Source organism: Atta colombica, unplaced genomic scaffold (assembly GCF_001594045.1).
Source record: "Atta colombica isolate Treedump-2 unplaced genomic scaffold, Acol1.0 scaffold162, whole genome shotgun sequence".
Taxonomy (NCBI): Eukaryota; Metazoa; Arthropoda; class Insecta; order Hymenoptera; family Formicidae; genus Atta; species Atta colombica.
This window is the reverse complement of record NW_017259253.1, coordinates 307,031-322,913: the sequence shown is the minus strand read 5'-3', so window position 1 is coordinate 322,913 and position 15,883 is coordinate 307,031. Positions and strand designations below refer to the sequence as shown.

Below are 15,883 nucleotides of genomic sequence, written 5' to 3'. Positions count from 1 at the left end.
TATATATATATAGTTTTTTAATATTAGCAATAATATTTATCTGATATTGTAGAAATACCTTTATCTTCACTTAGAGAACCAGATCTAACATCCGAGGATTTCCGCGCATTCGTTATACTCGTTTTAATAGGAGGATGCAATGGGCTGCTAATTGGGCTTATTGGCGCTGAATTTTCCGATAAATACGTAGTATCGTATACGTATATATAATGACTTGGTTTTCTAAAAATAGATATAATATTTGATAAAGTTGTAATAGAAGCTATTATAAAATATAATAATAAACAGAGCATATTTTAATAATAATAATGGTACCGTATAATAAAAAAGATTGCTTGTTTTTTTTTAATAATTGGAAAATGTTAAACGTACGAAAAATTACATCAAGTAATAAAATTCTATAAAAAATATATTAAACTTTTTAGATTACTACATTAAGGAAACATACTTTAATGTGATACAAAACGGAATTATCCTGCAATTGATCGTAATCATTTGATTGTTTTTTCTCTTGCAATTCATATTTCCTTCGAATTCTCGGCCTTTTTTCAATTGTTGTTCCATAACAGAATAATTTTCATAGTATACTATTTCCGAGAGGTTTCTTCCCATCATCTCTTCTACCTGATATCCTAATAATTTTTCGCTGACTTTATTTAGAAACTAAAAATGTAAAATTATGATTTATGTATAAATTAAAAAATAACACACAATAATGCATATTTATGTGTGCAAAATATATAATTTTGCTCATTTTAGTGGAAAATGTTGAAAATGGCTACATAAGATGTAAAGTTTGGATACAAATACATTATTCGCGATACCTGTACAATGTTTTTATCATTGGTAACATGCACCATGTCGCGGCATCTGTCGAGTGCCAAATATAATGCATGTGCTGCTGCTAGTTGAGTTCTCGGTAATAATGAGCTAGTATATATCCCTACTAATTCGTTTATTAATATACCTTCATGAGAACATTCCATCAGTGCCTGAAATATAAGTAAAACTAAATAAAAGATTCAATAGAAAATCTGTCTATAAACCTCGTGTACTTCTAAAGCTGCTTATGTATTCTTATGTTTGAATAAGCACTCACTCTATTAAAACCTGTTTCTAGCAAGTTTAATGCAACAATATGGTCTTTTTCATCAAGCATGAAGTACCTAGAAGACACGTGACATTCAAATGTTAAAATAAAAGTAAAAGTAAAATTAAATTTTTTAAATTGACAGACTTACGATTTCTTTACGAGCGCGATAATGACAGAATTGTGATAAACCGGACTTGATCTAATCGCTCTGAAAGTTAATATTTAACATTTCAAATAGAATATATAAAAAGAATGTGCACGTGTGTAGATAATTTATCACATTGTGAAAATTATATATAATAGAAAATTTTTTTAATAAATTCACATTTTGAACAAAAATCTTTTTCACAGATGGATTAATTACATTTTATTTAAACGACCTGCCATACCTACAAATAGCATCACCCTCGGCAGCGTGATGTGTTCTATGATCGATAATCACTAATTCGTGAGCACGATTTTGAAAAAGTTCTAATGCTTTTTCCGCATCTTTTGCCACTGATACACTCCATCCCAATCTTTTCGCGGTATTAGCAAGTATGTCCATTTGTTGGTCATCTTTGCTAAAGACTAATAATATCTGCACAATGAAAAAATTTGACAGAAACACATTGAAAACAGAACTAGAGCATTAGTGATGCCAAAAATGTTTCCAAAAAAAATTGCATGTTTTTTGTAATTTCATCACAAATCGAATGTTGCGATACTTACTTTTACAATACTAGGAACATTGGTTGTCAATAAATAATTACTAAGATCTTGAGGTCCTTTCTGTAAGCAGAAGAAAAAAGTAGTGCGAGAAGCTGAATAAAATAAATTTGTGATTAGAGAGATTTATCAATTCTTTTTTTTCATAATTGATGCATGTTTGCCATGAATAATGCTTTTATTTGATCAAATCTAATCAGAGACTTAATATTAATGCATCGATATCAGTGCTGGTTACATACCAGCTCCTTTTTATCTAGATATATCGATTCAAGTAGTTTGTAAATTTTCGCTCGACGACGTGCACGTGGAGATACTTCCACATTTTTTACGGTTCTATGCGGAATTTGGTCTTTCATTTGCGACAAATTAATAGCTGGATCGTATTATTTTCTAACCTGTGTATGTCAAAGATTTGACAATAACAACGAAATTAGCAATTTTATGTATACATTTATGTATACATTTTATTAATAAAGATCGATCTTAAAAAATAATTACCATTGCAAATTATTGCAAACTCTTGGCTGTTTTAGAAGTTATGTGTACGTACATATGTACATTTACTACATATTGAAGATACATTGGAGAATATTTTGCGACTTAAGAGAAAATAAATTTACTACTTTTCAATACCCTTCAGAAAAATGAAATTATGATAATAATAAATAAAATAAATGCATAAAAATTATACCAGAAATGATTGATAATAATTTTGTATCCTAATATATGCTACTAGTTCAAGCCAATTGCATCTTATTTTTAGTGCATCCACCTCCTTTACATATGTCCGTACATTATATTGAAAATTCTATTACATCATATTTACGATTGTCTTCTTCGTAAAATTATTGCCACTGCATTGTGGTCTCGCCACACAGACATAAAGCATCAGACAAACATTTTTCTTTTTTCTATTTTTCAATATCTTATTAGCTAAGAATCATAAAATAGCAGTTGTATGAAAATAAATTGTATGGCAATTGGATATTAATTATTCTGAATTATATTTTTTTTTACATTTTTCGAAATTAATATTTTACTTTAAAAATATGTTTTAATTATCATTTTTTAGCTGTTTTGTAAAAATATTTCATTTTTAATTATAATATTTAACTCTATCAAGTCACTATGAGAATTGCAGGTACGATGTTTAAAGAGGATCATTGTAACACTGATCATCGATCAATGGCCAGTGAGATTGATATATTCATTCGATGCATCAGAAACAAAAATCTGCGATAAGACATCCATATCAAAGTTTCTGTAATGATAGTATATTTTGTGAAAAAACAGGATAAAATTTTTTACTTTATGGAAAAAACATTCATAAATAAGCGATATCGCTGCAAGTTTTATCATGCCCTTAAATAATGTGTACACACACACACACACACACACACACACACACACACACACACACACACATACACATACACACACACACACACACACACACACACATATATACATATATATACAACAATATTTTAAAATGTAACATAATTTCATTCTGAAAAAAATTATTAGTTCTATTATTTTTCAAAATTTTTTTATGCATCCTTAATAATAAAATTTGCTTAGTTGAATAATTTTTAAATAAAATTCAAATTCAGTGCAAACATAAATTTGTGAAATAAATTAAATTTTGCTGCGTTAACAATTACTGGCTTGCTATACAAATATCATTTGAGTCATCATAGCTGATCGCTTGCGAATATTGCTGTGATCAAATACGGAATTAGGGAGAGAAATTTATAGTCAGTTGAAAATATCGCATATTCGATTTCTTTTGCACCCTGAAAAGACAACTGCTAATTTAAAAAAGAAAACTGTACATTGGGAACGTAGGATTTATATTCGTTTTTTTAATTGTTCGGCGAACGTAAACCATAGAAAGGGTAGAAAAGTTCGTTTACGTTCAGATAGGGAAAGTTCTACGACTAAGAAAAAAGCCTCTTGCAACAGAACAGCGGTTATCCTGCTATCGATTCGTCGCAAATCACTTCGCAATATTAATCAACATCTCCTATAAAAAAAGTAACAGTGAATGAACGAGAGTGACAATTATTATTTTATCTTACATTCATTTCTATATAAAAATAAAAGCAATCAACACGCATACATACGACAATGAGCTAAAAATTTTGCACGAAAGCGGTGTGAAAATTCAATTTGTTCCATCAACAAGTTAATAAACATAAACGCAAACTGAGGGTTTAGAGTTTAACTTGGTGCAACGTGCTCACTTTTAGCCTACAATATCAAACATCGCAACTTTTCACGAAACATTGCTTCCACCGATAATTCAATCAGAATAATTGCTGTGCGTGACAACTCTGACAATTGCGTTCAGCTCTAAATTATCGCTCGAGCTATAGAGAGTACATAAGTACGAGCATGTTCGAGAGACAACGATTAACCGAGGGGAACAACAGTGAATAAGACAAAAGAGTGACATCGCGTTCGAACACGTTCCAAACTTCTGATTAACTAGACACTTCTTCTGATCGCACAGACGAACTATAACTCTCGCATTCGACGCTTTGAAGATGGAAATTGTTATCGTTCGTAGGGAAATAATAGAAAGTTTATTGTGGGGTAACTTTATACTCTTCATTCAGGGGCTCCGAGCTAACATGGTACGTCGTGCAATCGATTTTCCCATTTTGATTTTACTTAAACACGTGTAGTGCGTAATCAATTAGCACCTTTTTCTTACCTGACATTTTCTGATTAGCCCGAAACGCGCACGGCAATCGCATGCTGCATATCCGCATATATTAAACGAGCAACTTGTCGGTCTCGACTGTCATTTTTCATCTGGCCGCTCGCGCTTGTCTAGAGACAGTCTATAGACAGTCTATAGATCTGTCTATAGTCGTTCCCGAGCGATGAGATCTTGACTCGTCGAGGAGAAGCAGCCAAATGAGAATTTGTCTTCACCGCGATTGCGCGCCGCGAATCAATTATTCAGCCGGCGTTTATGCCCGTGAGGTTGAAGAGCGTCCGAACAATTTTCATATTTAATCGACCATCGAGGAACGGATGACTATCAAGCCGATCGAGCATTACCCTGTCGTTACCCTCGCGTGAAAACTTTATAAACGTCGCGCGAATTATTGAAAGGGTTGGTCTCGGTGGGAAGCATCACAGCGATACGCAGAAAAACGCACGTATATTTAGAATCTCTGTTCGCGAAGCTTTTATCGCGGGGAGGAGGGACCTTGATTGCGGGTTTCCCGACGAAGTCCTGTGAGAACGGAGAGGGCTGACGCCGAGAACTACTCTTCGCTAGATTATTTCTCCGCTTTTTTCTTTATCTCTTTTTTTTTTCTTTTTGCTGCGTTCCCTTAACGATTGAATATTCCCTTCGAGCGGGATTTGCGCTGTCTCTCCCTTTTTGAGCTATTTATGTCCACACTTCCGTATGGCTTTTTTTCATGAACTTTTCTTTTGTTTGATAGTTTTCATTTTCTGTCTCCTCTTCATTAAGCATTCTCTATAAAACCTGGACAATTGCGCCGATACTTTATAATATTTTTTGGATGGACGTAATATTATAAATAATTTTTAAATATTAATATTAGAGGTAAATTTATTTTTAATTGTTTGTATACTCTTTCACGTAAAAGAAAAAACCAAAAGAGGATAACAAAGTAGAGATATAGGAACAAAAGAGAGATACATTTTTAAATTAAAAATATAGCAAATTGAAATCAACATTTCAAGTTTTTTATATATATGAATACAAAGTTAAAAGTATATTTGCTGACACTTTTATTATTAAGCTGCTAAGTAATTAATCATGGCTTAAAATATTATATAGCAATATCACTGAAATTAAAAAGAAATCGATAAACAATCGACGGCAATCGAAAATCAGTCTCTTATCCATATTCAAAAATATAAAGTGGAACAATACCTAGGCGATCCTTATCTTTGATTACGAATGGGAAAGAGTCTAGATAGCAGGCCTCTGATTAATAGAAATATGATAACGTATACCTACGTCATAAGCCACGTCACTTATCGTCAAGTGCATCATCTTTATGTGATATTAGTCTCTATATATTTAGCGGAAAATTCAATAAAATATCGTTGTATTTTATGTTATATCGTTTGATCAATAGAATAGAGAATCTGAAGTTTATTATATTAATATAATTAATTTAATAATTCTATGATTTGAAGTATTATTTATTTTAAAAGAAACGTAACTGTAATGGAATTGTTGCATATTATAAACATACCGATTATGGAATAGTACATCGGAGAATAATATAAATAAATTACTTGGTTAATTGTTTGATGTTTTATCAAGTAATTTATATAAAATAGAAAAATGACATTTAAACAATTTATACCAATTAAATAATATTCAGTAACGGGAAAGTAACTTACGACAGTTAAGTAATCGCCGTTCTCATCGTGCTTGCTATCCTCGAAGGGTATTTTTTCATCCTTTTCAGCCACAATTTCAAACGCATCCGTCTTATCTGAAACAATCGCATCGAATATTCAATTCGATTACAATCGAAACTCGAAACTCAGACAGGTATTCTTTTGAACAATCAAAAATGATAGGTATTTGCAACAGGTAGTTGCTAAGCGTAACTATAACATTGTAATTGAAGATCTATCTATAATATTATTAAAGCTACACGTAATAAAACTGAAACTCGCTATTCATGCATATTGATGTATGTACTTGTATTGAACATTTTCCTAACCACGCTCGATCTATCAATTAATGTATTTTAGTTGTTAATGTAGTAATTATGATAACGAAGCTTGTTGAAGATACATTCACCTATTATATAGGCATACCTTATAGGATTTAAGAGTCACAGTAGCATTTATTGCAATTAAAAGTCAATTGAATTTAATTGAGAATGTAGATTAATTGTTGCTCCAATTTTTTGAGAGATTGTTCTACTTACAGGATGTACTTATTACAAAATAATTACGTAATACAGTATAATATGTATTTAATGGAATCAAGATGGAGAAATAAAATATTGGATACGATCATTTACGCACCAAATAAATGACCTGTAAATAATTCATCCTCCAAGCTGTCTTCGTCTTCGCTTGGGAAGAAATACTCATTTGGTGGCGATGCCATGAATTATGTTTTCGGCCTTGCGATCATTGAGTTAAGCAGAGCTACGTGATTTCGTACTGTTTGAAATTATATTTCTTTGCGTCTGCTTTCATTACACTGACAATGTTATATTATTACACATTATTATCTACATTAAACATTTGTCAAAAAATTTCTTTTAAAAAGTTCACTGAAATCCGCAATAATAAAAATTTTTACATTTTCAGAGCTGAAATTAATTTTTTAATTATTTTAATTTTTTTTTAACATTTGTTATTAATTAAGGGAACATTTTAATTATATTGTTATTAGAAACAGTATATTAATTTTGAATAATAAATTAAAAATATATATAGCATTAATATACAACAAATTATTTCCCATATAGAAATTGATATTTTAATTCTAAATATTTGTATATTTAGTTATATTTGTATATTTATTTAGTTCTAAATATTTTGTTTATCAACGCATTATACGTATTTTTCTTCGTTTATCATAAAAAAATAAAAATCGTCTTATTTGAATTGAATTGAAAAAATATAATAAAATTTGTTATTCTTGAATATATAGAAAAATGTTAAATTTACTTAATGTATATATTTATAAAAAAAAATAAATTTGTTTTCGCAATTTATAAATAGCACAAAAGGATTAACTGCTTGAAATATAAATGCAAATATATTATATGTTAATTCTAAGATATTATAAACGCATTTAAATTAAAATGTGAGAGATTCAGAAATTATTTATTATACTTTAAATTAACATATAATAACAGAATTTTAATTAATGCAAATAATCAAAATATTATCAGTCATTTCAATTTTTTAAATGCTAAGTCAGTTGCTTAGGTTTAGATAAGTTACTCAATAACTTTCGTTCCAAAGATCAAGATTATTAAAAATAATCGTACAATTTTTTAATAGTGAATATTAAAAAAATTTTTTGCTAAAAGTAATATAAAAATTGCATCAAACGTATATCCATTTTTATAAAACAAAGATAAAAATTAAAACTGTTTTTATTAGCTCAATTTCTTCAGAATTTTGTTAATTTTTTGCAGCAAACTATTATCAAATAACAGATATTATCAAAAATTTCACATTTAAAAAAATTTGTAACCGCATTTATGTTAATTAAAAGAATTAATACATTCTTTTAACATTAATTTGTCTTATCATACCACATTATTTAAATATGTTTAAAAATGTTTGAAAGTTAATGAAAATTCGCTCATGTATAACACATGCACTCGAAATAATTAGTTTCATGAGATTTCACAATTAACAACACTGAAGTACAATTTGTTCCGATATTATTTGCAGGTATTAAAATCGCGAACAAATTAAAATTGCGACGATAAAAATCGGCATGTGTGCCGAACGATGCGTCGTTTGCGGCCCAAAGACACCGACTGACCGAGAGTACCGATTCGACTAAGTTAAAATTCTACTTGAGAGTGACTGGCCCCAGAAGAGCAACGCGATAGCGTCGTCGAGGAGATCAGAGATACTGCAGGTCCATTTAATGCGTACACAGACAGAAATATGCATCGCATAAAATTGAGTTTCAGAAAAAGTAGAACAAGATTTTCCGAAGTAAATGATCATTTTAAAAATAAAACGTCACTCATAAAAGAAGAATCATCATTATTATGCATGAAAAACTAAAATATACATAGGCGATAAATAATAAAAATTAAAGATTGAACATTCTTTGATGTTAAATCCATAAAAAAATCACTGAATTATTTTAAAAAATATGCATATAAATATAGTCATAATCACACCCAAGTAAATTTAAAAAAATAAAATTGTTGATTTGACTAGATAAAAAAATGTATGTGCATACTGATATATGCTCTACTGTATTAATATAATTCTATTAAATATTAAAATAATAATCATGTTGTTTCAGCCAAAACGAATATGTTGTTATAGACATTTAAATGTATTCATTATTAACATTATTAATCTTCCATCTGATAAGATAATTCAAACTACTTGTACTTTGCTTACGTATCCACAAGAGTGCAAAAACATCGTAGATATTATCGATGTTAACTAAACGACTTACACAGGAGTCATGTTTACCGATTTCATGTGAACATTACTGAAATTAATCTAATTAATTAATTAATTAGAGAGATTAATAAAGAGAGAGAGAAAGAGAGAGAGAGAGAGAGAGAGAGAGAGAGAGAGAGAGAGAGAGAGAGAGAAAGAGAATATGCGTATGTAATCACCGATGCTGATAACATATAAAAATTGTTTACAAGTTTAAATTACATAAAATGTAATCGGCAATCAAATAATGTCTTCTACTGTTTTATATAAATAGCTTTACATAACAATTAATCTAATAATTAACTAACATTGCACTACTTTTTGATCCTCTTCGGTGATAAAATTATAAAACTTGTGTATGTCGAATGCGAGATTGTCTTCGTCTCTGTCGGACTCTGTTATATCTGTAAATAATATCTACATGTAAATACTTATCGCTAAAAGTAAACTAAATCAACTAATGTTTTAAAATACTTAGGCCTGTATTCACAATCGGATCTTATATAGTCTTAAGTTTTAAGATGTCATGAACCAATCAGAAAGCCATATTAGTATCTTAAGACATTACTTAAGATAGTCTTAAAATAAAAACGGAATGAACCTCCCTTAAGTTTTTTATAAAATCGAATAAAGTATCCGACATACATTTACATATAGATGATAGGAATATTGTACAACGTATCTATATTTGACTTATGATATTGATATTCGAATTGAATGTATATGTATACGTTTGTGCTTATGTGGCTGCGGTATATTTATTAACAAATCTCACTGCATCATAACAATAGTATTAAAAAAAAAATGTCATATAATTCCCGCAAAACATGCATGTTCACTACATAGACTACAACGATTTAAAATAATACCTAATAAGCCTCAATTTCTTCTCATAAAAGTTACAAAAAAATGATAACCGTTATTTATAGATAAGTACGTCCTATTAAATATCTAATGATAAAAGCAATCTGAAAGTAATCGTATAGATAGCCTTCACAATCATAAAATATTTAAATACAATAAAAAAATATTTAAATAGAAATTCTAGTTGCATATTGTTGTTGTTATAAATTTAGAAAACAAGGCGAAGCTGGAAGAAGAAATTTGTTGAAGAGTTAAACAAATTATTGTTGAAAGATTAGTGAATGGATTATTGAAAGATAATCAATTCATTTAAAGAATTACTGATATAAGTGTAGAATTGGTACAAGTGAGGTAGAATTACAAAAGTTCTCTTGAAAGCGTTGGAGAACGATTAACCTTCATCCTAGAATCAATCCTTGAGAACGAAATATTATACGGCCGCGGCTAGCATGACATTGCGTCGCGCAGACTCCTAAATCGAAAAACTAGAAATGCTTTGCTACAAGTTGCTCCCTTTCGTACATCTGATTAATTCATGTCTCGAACGATGACTCCAGTCAACACACGCACGGCGTGGTCGGTCGTAGACTAGGTCAAGGAGAATGACTGTTACCTGAAGTCCACCTTCCCCGCTCTTCCTTCCCTTCTCTTTAATGAAAGGCATCCATCAGACGGATGGTAATGCGATTTCCATTGATTATTCAACTTTTGTTAACATCTAACCATTACGATCTTTATGATTAGAAAGTCAGAAGAAAAAATAAAAATTTATTTGAACAATAAAATCCTATTTGGCCGTAAAATGTCGAAATAATTTTCTTCAATTATAATGGAACTTTTTATTTTGTAATGTATGACTATGCTACACTCAGTAGTTCGTAAAAATTGAAGTAATTAACGATTGATTATTATAAATATCAAACGATTATATATATATATGTATATATTTTTAACTAAAAGATAGTTTTAATATAAATGCTTTAAGATATGAAAAATATTATGTTAAGAAACAATGAATAAGAAATGAAATAGATCTAAATAAATAGCTATTTTTATGACAGTTACAAATTTATGTTTTATCAGTTGAAAGTACTAATAATATAAATTAAATTGTAAGTAATTATATTTATGTGTGGTGCAAATTCCTTTTTATCATAATTATTATGTGAATATAATGCATATTTATGTGTAATTGACATAATTATAAGAATATTAACGATAATGTAGATTTTAGGCATATAAAAAGCACTTGCATTAGAAATTCTAAAAACTTTTTTTTACTATCAATTGAAACGTCAAAGTACATATATCTGAGATATAGATTAAATTAATGCAATACTGAAAGACAGAAATAGTCATTTAAAAAGTAAATTCTATAGGAGTGTAATGTTGCTTTAAGCAGCCATAAACAGGTTATACTGAACAAACACAAAGAATGTAATCATCCAGAAGTCGACCTTCGAGAGAAGATTACTATGCTTCGACGTTTGAAATTCCTCAGTCGTATTTTATATATCTCCAAGAACCGAATATGTGCAAACTTGATTACATTTTGCAATTTTGAAAGGAAGCACTTAAGTTTCGCATCAAAAGAATTTAGTTGGAGATGGATACCTTGTTTGTAAATTTTTATTTTATAGTACCAATCATTAAAAAATAATCAATACGGATTGCGATACTTGATATTTATATCTCTGTATTATTTATTGATCAAAATTATTAAATAATCGATTAATCTAAAATATAATATTTCAATGTTCAAGATGTTTAACGATAGAATATTTCATTCTATCGTTACGTTTTTTCGTAGAAAATCATATAGTAAAACATTTTTTTAATTTACAGTTGCACGAAGTGAAGTAAATTATGAATCGTATCTATCTTCACAATAAATTTCCAAAAATTATGTATAGCTTTGCATTGTTATATAAATCATAATGTAAATGTCTGTCCAACTGTCTATATCTTTTATAAATTCTGATTTCCAAATTTAAGCTTACACGAACATGGAACAATTTATGTCCTAATAAAATTGGAAACGATTGAAACAAAAATATGTTAGAAGAAAAAAAAGTAACGTACCGCTTGTAACGATAGAACTGCTAGTTTCCGACGATATATTCTTCTCCTGCTCGACTTTGTCTTTCATGCACTTCAGTATACTAATATTGCATCCCATTCTTAAGACGAGCTTTTAATTCGCGATGGGCCTTCTTGTTATCTCTCACATTGTCGGAAATTTCTAAAAGCATCCGGCCAGATTCTGAATCGTCAATGACAGCCGCGACAAATATCGTTAGGTTACCTTTCATCGAAGGCGATTGGTAGAAGCAAAATCTCCTCTTTTTCATTAAAAAAAAAAAAATAAGATTGCTGAGAATTCAATATTATTTAATTGAAACGTGTGCTTACCGTGCACGCGCGTGTATAAAAATGCACGCTCATGCACCATATCAATTTGTTTATCTCGAGACTGAAGGAAACAGTCCTCTGCGCACTGATTTTGCATAACCCAAACATTGATTGTGCGAATACTATTTTATATTAATTAATGTACATAAAAGATTGCGCTAATAAAGCCGAGACTAAACCACTTTAGAACGATATGCTAAATCGCTAAATTATTCGATTAAATAATCGAATAATTAATAATGAGTACCGGTGAAATTTATGTTGCATCAACTGAGATTTTTTTCAATCACTTAGAATTTTTCACTTTCAAACAGATTTAATAAACATTCGTAACGTTTGTTACAATACGCGATAGTTATTAATTATTCATTAAAAAGTCAGACAAAACGTTCTCGTCGAAACGAACAGAAATTTCGCAAAAACTTTGCAACCATTAATGATTAAATCGGCATTGAACGCGCGTCAAGACCGAGGCGAAGATTTCGCGTGTGCGAGGCCATACGTCAGTGCAATTTTCCCAGCTTTATCTTATCTTCCACCGAAAGTGTCTACATGTAATTCAAAAGTTCCGCGACGCATCTCAAATAGCTATCACTTGGCAGCCACATAGCTCCTCGGCATGCGCAATTAGAGATATTCTGCACGATATAGCCGTTCACGTAAATCGTCCGATTACGCGTTGTGTGGGCATGAAATGGGCAAATAGTGTTGTGTGCATAATTACCGAAGGCACTGTTTTCATAGTGATACAAATCTGTAGTTCCTATACCAAGATATGGATATTTAAAGTTTAAAGTTAAAGAGATAGATAAGACTTTTAAGATAATAATCTTTAATAAATAAAAGTTTTTATTTTTTTGCTATCTTGAAATGTGTTATGCTCATGTAAAAAGAAAGATATATAAAAGTAATGCTTATTATATTAAACATTTAGTTTGCAGCTATTTTTTTTAAATAAAAAGGTAATCCAAATTATTTTTTTCTTTAAATTTAATTTATAAGATATGCTTACAAGTTCATAAATTTAATTATTAAATATCTGTGCAATAATTTGTAGTAATTATTACTATTAAGCACATACATTAATTATTAATATTAAATTTTGTTTATCACCTTACAACACTAACATTTACATGTAATTACATTTAAAAATATTTATTGAAAATATTTATTGAAAAATATACGATAACTCCTGCTAAATTTAAAATAAGACGAATGCGACTTATGTCAGTTCGAAATATCAAGATAACAAATAAATGTACACGTTTAACAATTAATTTAGTGAATAAAAATACACTTAAATTGTTCGATAAAGAAGAATAAAGCCGTTAATTGCTCTCGGAAATAAACAATGATAACAGGCCAGTACGTTTGTGTAAGCATGTACGTATGTTTACTAAGTGTGTCTATCACATGTTTTTTAACACAATGTGTCAATCGTAGGTCATCTAAATGAGTCTCTATTCTAGAAGAGGCGATCCTTACATCCGATAAGATTAACTTTGTAGTCTCGTTAAATTGCAGTGCAGAGAAATTTTTTCTCTTCGAAACATTTGCTTCACGCTGAAGTAGATACGGGACACTTGGTTCAGACACGATTCCGCGTTAACTCCCGACGTGTATTCGACATATTCAAGCGGCATTTATTTCGGCGACTGAAGCGAAGATAGTGGGACAGAGGTGAAAACTTTTCATTGAAGACTTTCGTGATGTCACGTAACGATTGCGATGACGACGATTTCACAGTAGGCGAACAGTAGGAATCGCGGGTACTCTTTTGTCAGGCGACACGATGCTTCGAGGTGTGCGCAAGATTTTAATGAAGATAGAATCAGGTGTGGGCAGCACAATAGTCTCAGACTCACTGGCTAAATTGTGCAATTTCTCGAGGAAGTCTTTGAAATCAACGTATCTCATTCGTTCAAAGTCTTCTTGTCCGTTGTCATGCATCTATCTCATGTTTTTACTTAAAATAATGCAATAGATATTTGAATAATATATTCATAAATGAAGATATGAAAGATCCACGCGTGTTTTAATAAGCGGTAATTTTAAACTATTGATACTTACAGACAATAGAGGGAGGGATAAGTAGAATTTGCGAGTAGCAAATACAAGATGTCGAGGAATTATCATTGTAAATTTAATTGCTTAACACAGCGTCGTTTTTTATAAGGTGACTATTTAGGATCGTTTTAGAATTTCCGTGACGTAAGTTATCTTTACACAAATGCTTATCATGTGTTTATATATCTGTTTTATTTCTTATCCTTGCTTTTTAACATGATGCTTCTTGTACATTTAATGCAAATTCTCAATTTCTGCTCGCAGCTTAAGATAAGTAAATGCACGAGTGCATTCACAGGAATGGTTGAAATTTTTTTGTAATAATAGCAATTTTATCATGTATATTATTCACATATTCTGTGTGACAATTATCTATGTGTTCTTTTATCTTATAAATATATTTTTATGAAAAAAGCATTTTAAGAAAAAAGTTTTTAGCTTCTTGTCTACAATAATTTTCAACATTCTGTACATATATTTCTCTAATATAAATTTATCCTTTAGCCCGGATCCTCATACGGGCAACAGCGCTTTGACATCGAACGCTGATTGGTGGGAAAAACGGAGATAAATTTTATCCCCACAACCAGGTTTTCATCAATCAGCGCTCTGTGTCAAAGCGCTGTCTATATAAAGATCCACTCTTATTCTACATAGATTTATCTATTATTTCTTAATATTCTTAAATCTATCTAATACAATTTTGTTAAATTTTTGATAGAAAATAATTATGATCTCTTGATATTTTATTGATATTTTATTATTTTGAATATATTATTCAGTCTCAATATTTCTGCATGCATATTATTCATTTTTCCAAATAATTATTCTTCTCTCCGACTGATCTTATTACATATTTTTTATTATAAATATATGATATATATGTATATAAACAAATTTGAATAATTTCATTACTTATCTTACCATTTATCTTACCATTGCACTGTTTATCATTTATCTTACATTGCAATGTCTAAATAAATTATTAGCTTTATCTCTGGTTTTCATTACTCATATTAAGTCGCATTTTTCCACAATACCATTGGTGGAATTTATGAAGAAACAATTGTCATGCCTTTTACTAATAGTAGCATTCAAATGTTCGATATTTTTATATCAATGTCTTCGTCCATTCAAAACGCGTAATCCGTCATCCGAATTTCATTTCGGTGAAAATTATAGGTCCTTAGGGAATGAAATTCGTAATCAGAAAAAATTACACGTGACATTATGCAAAATTGCGAAGAGAAAAGTTATAATGGATTATTTGAGTATACGTACAAGGTTTGTAATTATAAAATTTTTTCAAATATATAAAACTATTAGCTTACGATTTAGCCATTTTAATTATATTTTGGAAATATTGTTAAATAAAAAATTCACTTTAACATTTATAAAAAATAAAATAATTAAGATACTTAATTTCTAACAAATTTATTTGTAGATTTGATAAGTAAAACAGAGATTGTGTTGCTTCTGTTTAATAACCTCTTACTAATTATTATAATTTCTTTTTTGAAAAAATATAATATTAAAAACGTATTTTTGATGAAGATGCTATGTCGC

General features: G+C 29.7%; 1 protein-coding gene across 1 annotated transcript in view; it reads right to left on the bottom strand.

The window, feature by feature from the left end:
• LOC108685938 (protein lethal(2)essential for life-like) overlaps positions 1-12,138 on the bottom strand; it is a 29,145-nt gene extending 17,007 nt beyond the window's left edge. Inside the window, exons 1-9 of the mRNA XM_018190956.1 lie at positions 11,921-12,138; positions 6,206-6,300; positions 1,805-1,864; positions 1,483-1,673; positions 1,242-1,301; positions 1,100-1,166; positions 825-992; positions 449-663; positions 59-222 (exon numbers count right to left, since the gene is read on the bottom strand). Coding sequence (XP_018046445.1) covers positions 59-222; positions 449-663; positions 825-992; positions 1,100-1,166; positions 1,242-1,301; positions 1,483-1,673; positions 1,805-1,864; positions 6,206-6,300; positions 11,921-12,017 — 1,117 coding nt within the window. The 5' untranslated portion in view covers positions 12,018-12,138. The remainder of the gene's footprint in view (positions 1-58; positions 223-448; positions 664-824; positions 993-1,099; positions 1,167-1,241; positions 1,302-1,482; positions 1,674-1,804; positions 1,865-6,205; positions 6,301-11,920) is intronic.
• Positions 12,139-15,883: the final 3,745 nt, after the last annotated feature.